Source organism: Aspergillus pseudonomiae (genome assembly GCF_009193645.1).
Source record: "Aspergillus pseudonomiae strain CBS 119388 unplaced genomic scaffold BDV37scaffold_199, whole genome shotgun sequence".
Lineage (NCBI taxonomy): Eukaryota > Fungi > Ascomycota > Eurotiomycetes > Eurotiales > Aspergillaceae > Aspergillus > Aspergillus pseudonomiae.
This window is the reverse complement of record NW_022476191.1, coordinates 4,005-13,775: the sequence shown is the minus strand read 5'-3', so window position 1 is coordinate 13,775 and position 9,771 is coordinate 4,005. Positions and strand designations below refer to the sequence as shown.

General features: G+C 45.1%; 4 protein-coding genes across 4 annotated transcripts; 2 read left to right on the top strand and 2 right to left on the bottom strand.

Moving 5' to 3' along the window:
• On the bottom strand, positions 1 to 1,661 carry BDV37DRAFT_266922 (uncharacterized protein). Its single transcript, XM_032083964.1, has one exon. The coding sequence runs from the start codon at positions 1,583 to 1,585 to the stop codon at positions 641 to 643; it is 945 nt and encodes a 314-aa protein (XP_031934316.1). The 5' UTR covers positions 1,586 to 1,661; the 3' UTR covers positions 1 to 640.
• Positions 1,662 to 3,347: 1,686 nt separating this feature from the next.
• On the bottom strand, positions 3,348 to 5,099 carry BDV37DRAFT_289808 (uncharacterized protein; the record flags this gene model as incomplete). The annotated part of the gene is made up of 3 exons (XM_032088554.1): positions 3,348 to 4,065; positions 4,118 to 4,292; positions 4,364 to 5,099. The coding sequence occupies 3 exons, from the start codon at positions 5,097 to 5,099 to the stop codon at positions 3,348 to 3,350; spliced, it is 1,629 nt and encodes a 542-aa protein (XP_031934315.1).
• A 1,066-nt stretch (positions 5,100 to 6,165) lies between these two features.
• Positions 6,166 to 6,703, top strand: BDV37DRAFT_289807 (uncharacterized protein; the record flags this gene model as incomplete). Its single annotated transcript, XM_032088553.1, has 2 exons — positions 6,166 to 6,198; positions 6,251 to 6,703. The coding sequence occupies 2 exons, from the start codon at positions 6,166 to 6,168 to the stop codon at positions 6,701 to 6,703; spliced, it is 486 nt and encodes a 161-aa protein (XP_031934314.1).
• Positions 6,704 to 7,280: 577 nt separating this feature from the next.
• BDV37DRAFT_292655 (uncharacterized protein) lies at positions 7,281 to 9,479 on the top strand (the record flags this gene model as incomplete). Its single annotated transcript, XM_032089227.1, has 1 exon — positions 7,281 to 9,479. Exon 1 carries the CDS (start codon positions 7,344 to 7,346, stop codon positions 9,477 to 9,479), a length of 2,136 nt encoding a protein of 711 aa, XP_031934313.1. The 5' UTR covers positions 7,281 to 7,343.
• Positions 9,480 to 9,771: the final 292 nt, after the last annotated feature.

The following is a 9,771-nucleotide window of genomic DNA, read 5'->3' as shown; positions in this document are numbered from 1 at the left end:
ATTTCTATACCCCTGTTTACTTAATATCGACACATAAGAGCTTAGATTTCTTGAGAGATACCAAAAATTTCTAATAAATTATTAGAGGATAATTACTACGCGACGCATATACTGATCCTCAATTTATATAATAAAGTTGCGACGCCGGATAAGGTCAAGTATATCGAGATAACTTTTTATTGATTCCTTTGACTTGGCAACAAAAGTCAAGCTACTAAGAGCCAGTGTCAAATTTATAACTGCTCTAAGGGATTTTGATATAAGGGCATCTGAAAGCCTTAAGTGGACTATAATGGGCGGATATACATGGCATATTTGTGAGCAATACTTGGCTCATGACTAAGTTACAGCCTACCATGGTTATCACGGGGCGTGCCTGGGTCTGAGAACAATCATTGGGGCCGGCAAGGACACCGGTAATATCAAGCACATGGTACATATGTCCGGCTTTCCAATATACTATAGTCTTTTTCACGTCATCATACGGTCTTTTCCGAAATCGATCACTCGCGAACATACGATGATTTCTTACTTGCCCCACTCCAAGCCTTCAGTGCTGCCAAATTCTCCGACCTTTTTGAATACAAAACATGGACAGAAGATATAATTTCTGTGTTTTTGCATAATAATTTTCTCGTCATCAATGATTTAACGTCAAAAGATCATCTTTAGTAATTATGAAGTGGATATCTTCGTCTTCATCCATCCTCTCATTAAACGTGGACAGATAACAAGAAGGGAGGGAGAAACGAACGCCATATGGTGAAGCTTTGGATGATTGCTTCATCAATTCCCACCAGTTGCGTCTGTGGCACTCGAACCCTATAATCTCGCTTGCAATTGCCCCGACACTGAGATGCTCGTTGAATGATGTGCCCCTAGCTCCATTCCTCCAGCCGTGGTTGCGGTACATCTTCCAGACATGGTCAGCCACATCATATTCTTCGCTTAGTTTGCAGCACACTTCTTTCTCTATCTCGTAAATTGGAGACTTCAGATCATATTCCTCAAGTGAAAGCAGTGAATTGAAGTATTGCAGAGTTTGGAGGTCTATTTCATCCATCCTGAAAGCGACAAGAATGTCAAACGGTGACAAGTACGGCTGAAGGCGTCGTAGCAAAGATATCCAGTTGTTGAGAAATGAATCATTGGGATCCTGTGTAAAAGCTTGGTGTTCGTCCGACGAAATCACCCAATCTGCGAATGTTCCAGGCCCTTCAAGAATATGTAGGAGCATAAAGTTGGATATAAAATCAAATGCCTCCAAGATCTGGAACGACTCTTCTAGGGTCCGATTCGGATTATCAGACCACATCTTCGAAGTGGTTGTAGTAAGCCAATCAAAGCTTTCCAAGTCTTGGCACAACGTAGCAAACTGAAGCATTTTGGTGTCCAGAAAGCGGGCCATGACTGCTCGATAGAATTTCCCTTTAGAGACAGCATGAAACGTTTGATCTGAGTGTGACTGGTATATTTTACCAGTGATCGCACACTTCCAATCAAAATACAGCGCCAGGGCATAGTGTTGCTGTTGCTTTGACGTCAAAGAATCCGAATCGACAAATGATAGGACGGACAAGTACATTTTGAAATTATTCAGGTAGATGTCTCGAAGCCAGCTCGTTTGTTTCCACCAGTCAAGTATGTTTTCAAGATGCCGATCCACGACGTGAGATTGGACGCCGAAGTCAATTTTTGAGCAATCCCCAGACATCCAGGGAAGTGGTCGAATTGGCCCAGTTGGTAGTCTGCATGTTGAATTTTGTCCAGTTCCATACATTTCATCATGCAAGAGACAAAGAGAAACATCGTATTTATGATAATCAGATCTTCGCTATTCAGGGTTAGCATTATGATAAAGGGAGCAGGGCTGGAAATGGTACAATTATAGACGAGAGTATTGTAACTTTGTATTGACTGTAGACACCGCCTAGGATTCTACATGTTCTTGCAAGGCATACAGCATCATCCAGATCAGATAGTTGCTCAAAGACCATGAGTAGAAGCTCCAGCGAGAATGTTAGGAAATTGGCCATTCTAGGATGCGTAGCGATGAACAAGTTGGATTGAGACAGACTAAGTACTTAGTTGCTGAGAACCTTAAAAACTAAAGAATTGACAGCGGAGGTGATAAGAAGTATCTCGTGTCTCTGTTGATCAGACCGATCTTAAGAACGACTATATGGAAAACCAAGCATTGGCAAGACGGGCATCAAGATGTTCTATGGCTATAAATACCTCACCTAGAGAACTCCACCAGAGAGCATGTACACGCTGATCTTCTACTGTAAGAGCTATTTATGCTTATATATCAAAGATAGCACCATTTGGAATATTATTTCCATAAGCTTTTGAGCTTCCTGAGCTGATGCCTATTTCTAGAACAATGCGTTTAGCGGAGTGATTCTTCGGGCTGATGATTGCTACATAGCGGGTCTATTGATTTAATACAGATGGGACGATGTGCTTTGGAATATGGCAACTACCAATTAGAATCTATGTACGAGATGAACGGAATGGCATATTGTTTTAAGGAGCTAGGTAATTCCTACTCGAAAAATTAAGTTGGACAGAAATCGGACAGGTGCCCAACATCACGTGCACCTTCTTGCTGGCTCAAAACCCCACCATGCCCCTCCCGTCTTCAGCATTAAGTTACCGGCAAAAACAAAGACACGGTTTATCATGCCCTTGACTATACGGTGAGTCTGGAACGAACACATATAAGGACATATTTGAACTAATGTACAATCAACGTGATAGATTATTCCGAAACCCGGTATGAGCCACGAACTCTGGGACAGTGCTGAGAAGATTGTGCGAGAGCTGGGAGAGGAAATCGAGCGCAATGAGCCCAAAAGCCGTTTAAAACAACCGAACCTCGGCTGGCAATACGAAGGACAAGTCTTCCAAGCTGGAACTGATGGACTGAAGGCAGAAATGAAGAAAAAGGGATATAACGTAAGCTGTTCCTGTCCTCTCCTCAACTTCCTTTGTTTACTGTATCGCCCAATACCGGCCTAAATGAGATATTTTCTAATGTAGTCGGCTTTAGGTCCTCGCCTGTACTGTGTTCCATTTCTCCAAGAACGCGAAAATTCGAAATCCAACAAAGCATTATATTTTGCTACCGATAAAAGGGTCTTCGATACTAAAACCAGCGGAGCGTCCTTTACCGAAGCTACAAGCACATATAATTTATGACGAACCTGTGCTAGAATCTGATGGTGGAGTAGATATGATATGTATGGCACTCGAAGGGAAACATGGAGAAAAGAAGGTCGGTAAGGACGTGGAAGTAGAGTGTGTTGAGTAAGCAATAATATGGGAAACTAAAAACGTTGATATTATACTTGTGTATCAAATGGAAGCGATGACCCGACAACATTTTGGCCTTCGAGATTGAGACCTCGAGATATATTAGCGGCTTCGTTATTTGTCTCTTGAAATTCATCAAATTGAAACCCATCAGTTTGAGCGTTAGACTGATCAGACAGAGGATCGGATTGAACAGCACTGAACAATGGGGGTGTACTGAACCGAGTTGAAGGGGAATTCAATTGGAATATGTTGAATTCAGGAGGAAAACAGAGTTGAGCGGAAGGATACCCGAACTGGAACACATTAAATTCGGGAGGAATGTCAAGTTGGTTTTGTGAAGAATCAAACTGAAAGACGTTGAAGTCCGGGGGTGCTGTAGGCACGCGACGAAACATGTCAGGATCAGAGCAACCATCACCGGTATCAATTTCAGACGAAGGCGTTGAGTCATTGCGATCTGTATATATTTGCTCACTACTGCGACGCTGGACAGTGGGACCTGATTGAGGGGTTCGCACCATGTCGTGGGCTGTGTTGGAAATATGCCACCCGGAGTAGTTCGTATGGGCGCGTCTTTTGGCTTCCCGATGGTTTAAACGAAAGTCTGTATCGTCTCGGTGCTTCAAGAGGGACGAAGGTGATTGCTGACTGTTGAGACAAGTAAAGTTGCTATCGTAGTGTTCTCGGAATAGGTCCATCGTGAGGCTTTGATCATACCCCAGAATATCACATATCTCAGATAGCCTAGGAGCGTCAGCAGTAACCCTAAGCTTTACTAATACAGGTGTTTACAAACTCAATCGCAGGGCCAGACAGCAGCTTAACTATACATGGGATAGAGATAGGGATTTTTGTAGTCTGTTCAGCGTCCGAGAAACCCTTCGCTAACTGCCGTAGTGAATTCAAAAAATATAGTGTACTTTGGGACCCTGCTTCGGCGTATCGACCATAGAAATTTATAGTTTGCTCACCTAATACGTAAGTATCCTCAAACGAAATGTGGCGGAAAGCTTTGTTTACTAGTTAACCAGAAGTGACTTACCTAGGAGAAAAATCTCTGGGCTTCGCAGGTTCCATGCCGTGTTCGAGAGTTCTGTGATGCACCGGTTCACCCATCGCGCCCCAGATATAATCCGATCCAGATGGTGGCCCTCCGAGTTCGAGATATATAGCTTCATAGCTTCGTGGACGCAGTCCTTTGCTTCGCCTAGACCAAGAGCAACAACGCAAAAGGAGACAAAGATAAGGTCCTGAAACCGCGCCAGACAAGAAAGAAGCCGCGCCTCATTGTTGCATTTCTTCGTGAACAAGGCATATTTGCGAAGTGAGAGGAGGAGCTCGGAAACAGGTAATGAAATGCTATCAGCATCAGGGCAATAATCGCTGACGTTGAAGCCGCTGACTAGACCAGATATAACGATTTGGTTATCTCCGAGTCCTATTTCTTGGGCCTTACTATTCAATATCTTGATGTTTGCCAGTGACAGAAGACAATCTATCTCTTTTTGCCATCGTTCTTTGTTATGTCGAGGCGGTTTGCTCTTCGTTTCAGAAGGATTGTACTCGATTATCTGAAATTGTGGTACTGTTGTTTTTTCGTCCTTCGAGGTTGGTGTGGTATGCTGGCGACGGTTTCTGCTGCTCTCATAGGCTGGGCGGGTATGTTCTTCTGTTGAAGGAGGTAGCGTTGCAGGCTGAAGCAAGCCGGCATTATGAACGATATCCTCGAGAAAAGAGATATATTGAGCGTCGTCGCCATCAAAATTGAAACGTCTCATGGTTGTTGGAGAACGTATGGAGCTTGAAAAGAGCGATGTAGACTCTACATCGAATTACTACATTTTGGCTGCATGGGCAGATCTTTCCCAATACGGAACGACTCAGTGAGTCGTGCCTAAAAAGGTTAAGCTCTGATTTTCTTATTTAACTTCTACTTGAGGAACCGGACACAACCACCTGTTGCCCTCTCTTGGAACTAGCATGCATTAGTAGTGGGTAGTAACAAAACTTCATTAGGTATTGTTAAAGGAGTTAGTTCAGGATCAGCCTGGCTGTGTACCTTCCTAATAAGGCCAGGGGAGTGGAGCTACGGATCTCGAAAAATGACTCGGCGATGTCAGCGCTTACATTGAGACCAGTTAGGACCGAGAGGCACTATTAGAGTTCGAGTTAGCAGGAATAGTTATCGTCTATAGTGTGTTATTAAAGATGATGTACGACTCCAACGTTTCTAGGCGTAATTACCATGTTCCTTAATTGTTGAAATTATCTTAATTGTCCCACATTTTCCACCTTAATCCGCGAATAACAATGAGCCATGATACGGCTGACCATAATATCATCAATGGCCAAATTGAAATAAATTTAAAGCATGCAATCAACTAGCGGGGAATACTCCCCGTATGGTTCAAGCAGTATCCACCTGGCCCCCCCGATGGTATACCATTCAGTTTTATTAGTGGAGGACGAAAGAGTCGAGATCAAGGAGACACCCAATGAACATAGCATCCTATCGGCAGGATCGTCACCTTGGATAGGGTCGAAATCAGAGATGTCTAGCTCACGAATTCTCCTACTTTGCTCGTTGGTTGGGCTAAGTGAGGCAAAGCTCACAAATATAATAACATGAAAGCCTTGTCCAAGTACTCACCGCATTTTTGTATTGATCAATACTTGCCTCCATTGATTCATTATCTAATGGTTGGTTCTAATTGCGGTACATTCTGTCCGGCCATGGCTTGGTTTACCTTCCTCCGATTTTTTTGCCTTGATGCCTTTTATTATTGTTGGAAACAAAAATCCGAACGAAGAAAACCCGATGACCTGACATCCTTTTCCGGTGAGATGCCTCTTCCATACGAGGCAGAGATAGACTCTGTGAGTAATGACACCAGGTGGCATGGATGTTTCTAATGTAGAGTGATGGTAGACCAGTCGCCTTGACTACCAAAAGGATCATGGCTCTGATCCAAAAGTCGAGGAAGCCAAGGATCTCTTTAGGGAAGATTCATTTGACAGAAGCACTCTGGTTGGAACTACTGATGCGGTGGTCCGGCGATCTCTTCCCTCCTGCAAAGATGATATGAGTATGACTCCAGAAGATGATGTTTTCACCATTCCTTATGGGCCGTTTGTCGACAAACAAACTGGTAGACATATGTTAGAACTGATCAAAGTTACTACCGTATGCCTTGATGATTGTGAGATCTATGTGCCCTCCAAGCTAGTCTTGGACCGAGGCAAGGTCGAAACATTGTTTCGCTATGATGGCCTCAACTTTTTCATGTACGTGCCGCCTGAGTATGTAGAACAGCGGAGACGGATGCGAACGGATTTAGACGATTTGCAATTTGGTAGGAGTTACATCGAGCCAGCTGAATAGTTACTGATGCCTGCAAGTACGGGTCGTTTCTTCTTGTTTTTCTTCTGTCAAGAACCGTTTTCTTTTGGTAGGAAGCACATTGATTGATTGGTTTGCACCTGTAAATGTATATACAAACGGCCCCAACGGGATTCTGGAGTTGGCCTGGTGCTGCGGATTAAGGTATACGGCCAACAAAGCAATAGATGAATGAGCTTCTCATTGTCTTCTAGGGTGTTGGGAACGGAAAGGAATGAGATAGATGAATCCCCTGCAGAAGATATCCGCTAGCATCGCAGAATATCCTCGTCACTAGTTTAGAACAAACACCGGATAGTCTATGGGAATTGGACTAGCTATTGATGCATTAATGACTACCTAAGGGTGTTCGATTGTAGGTGGGGAGCGCGGCACGTATTCCTTTTCGTTCTTTCTTTCTATTATCCTCACTTAATGACGCCACATCAGCAAAGGCCGCAGAGTCAAAGTACCGTCAGATTCCTAGGCTACGGAATCATTTTGCCGGCTGTCTCCGACACATGCCCCGGGCGTGCCTCGTATCACCAAAATCAGGGCGGTTGTTTGACCCAGGGTAGATTGTATAAAGAGGGCTAGAGCTTTCCCCATGGACGAGTACTGAATCCATCAAATTCAAGTTCAAATGGCTTCCCGCATCAACTCCACGAGTGTGCCCTCTGGCATGCTGCCATCAGCGATCGAGGAACTGATTCCGGGCCTTGATTTCTTTTCCCATTTGGTTTCTCTCTTTTTCAATATTGATATCTCATCTCACCTACGTATCTCTGCGGCAGTCCTGGCCTTTTTGTCCTTCGCTCTCCCAGCATGTTGCAACCGGATTATTTTTCTCTTCCTATATTTTGCAACGTCGACTGAGATATGGAGCCATAACAAATTGTATCCGAGCGCCATGCGCTGGATATCCCTCCAGCCAGCTTTGAATCGGACCCGTCAGCTGGTAGCAGGTACAAGGACAAGTCTATCCACGCCATGGGATGGCGACGATGGCAAGGCCGATGATGAGAAAGACGTTCCCACGGATAACCGATTATTTAGTCAGAGCCCAAGGGAATTTTGGCTCAAAAGAAAACGTCATCATCATCTCGGTACACTCCGGTATACACCTTCGCAGGATAAAATCCATTTTTTCACGTACAAAGGCTCTTGGGTCGCATTGTATCGTCAGCCGTATAAGGAAGCAGTGAGCCCCTGGTTTGCGAGTATGGAGAGACTTCATTTTTATGCAGTGCCGTGGAAAAGACACGTTCTCGATGATCTCATGGATGAGATTCATAAGACACCTGTTAACGGAGATCCCAAACAAGTCGCTGTGTACGAGGGGTTCAAGGTGGGGTCCAGTTTCCAATGGATGCAAGTGGCATCTAAAGAGCCCCGCTTCTTATCGACTGTAGCTTTGGATCAAGATAAAAAGAGGCGTGTTGTTGAAGATCTCCAGGAATTTCTAGACCCCAGGACCAAGAGCTGGTACGTGTCCCACGGGATCCCGTATCGACGAGGCTATCTCATTTATGGTCCGCCGGGTACTGGCAAGTCAAGCCTGTCACTAGCACTTGCCAGCTTTTCGTATTTGGATATATACGCGCTCAGCCTGAGTGCAGTTGGCCTTGATGAGACCGCCTTGGCTACTTTGTTCCGAGACCTACCAAAACATTGCATTGTTCTCCTGGAAGACATCGACGAAGCCGGCATCAAGAAGCGCAGCAGCGATAACCCCCCGAGCGGAAAGCCGGATCACAATGGACTCGACCGTATCCAGTGGTCACCTGGGAGTGTCACCCTTTCTGCCGTCTTGAACACTACTGACGGCGTAGCAGCGCAAGAGAACCGCGTTTTGATCATGACCACCAACCACCCCGAGCGGGTGGATCGCGCTCTCTTGCGCCCAGGGCGTGTGGACATGAAAATCAACATGGGCCCAGTCGAATGGCAAGAAGCTCGGCAGATATTTCTCATGGTTTATTTGCAACCTACCGACACTCGTTTTATGGAGATCACACCAGTATCCATACCAGCCAACCCTGATTGGAGGCTGGAAGATATTGATAACTTATCCACTGCATTCGCCAGCGAAGTGCCTTCGGGCCGGTTCACAGCTGCGGAATTGCAGAGATATCTTTTGCAGTACAAGCATGATCCTTCTGCCGCAGTGAGCAACGTGAAGCAGTTATTATTCGGCCTTGAGTGCGACACGGACCTATCGGCTTTTCGCATCACAGAATCGCCAGATCAATATAGATTCGACGACACTGCCTACTGTATCAGAGTTAGTGCCCTTATATTCTTGTGGGACTTGCCAGAACCTTATATGCTTCTTATTCAACGCGCTCTTTGCGATAGCAAACCTGAATGGTGGGAGGGACCTGGTGGGCGTCAGGAAAAACATGACAAAACACCGCGAGATGCCCTAGAGCGAGAGGTTCGGGAAGAGACTGGTCTGAAACTGTCCCGAGTCATTCACGCTCTCCCAATTCAGACCTGGACGCGATCTAGGGAAGGCAAACAGCAGGAATGGATTGGCCTTCCATATATTATTCAGGTCTCCGAGTTCGAACCTTCTACCCCCTACGAAAATAGGCAAGCTGTGTCAAGGCGAGCACTAGAACGGAAGGATATAATACAACTGAATCCTAAGGAACACCAAGCTTTTGCATGGGCAACAGAGGAAGAGGTGCGATGCGACAAGTATAAAATGTTTGGAAACCATAAGGAGACTGCCCTCAAGGCTTTTGAAATAGTGAAACAGAACTGCTTAGTCTAAGTCCAATGTCGGCGGATAGGGTGTTGGTATGGTATGGCGCTGAAAGATGAGGCTGGATGGTTTGAATGATGGAAGCCACGTGAAAGAGGTGTAAATTCGACAAGCATAAGGATAAATGCAGACGTCAGGATAGTATTCATGGATGCATATAGAGGTCCGTCCCATCGAGAAAGAAGCGGCGAAAGCCAATACAAACTGTCTGGGTGATTCTATATGGATGAACCTCCATACCTGGTCTCTCCACATGAGATCTATATCTGGAACTTAATCCAAACAAACCTCTGAGCAGAAT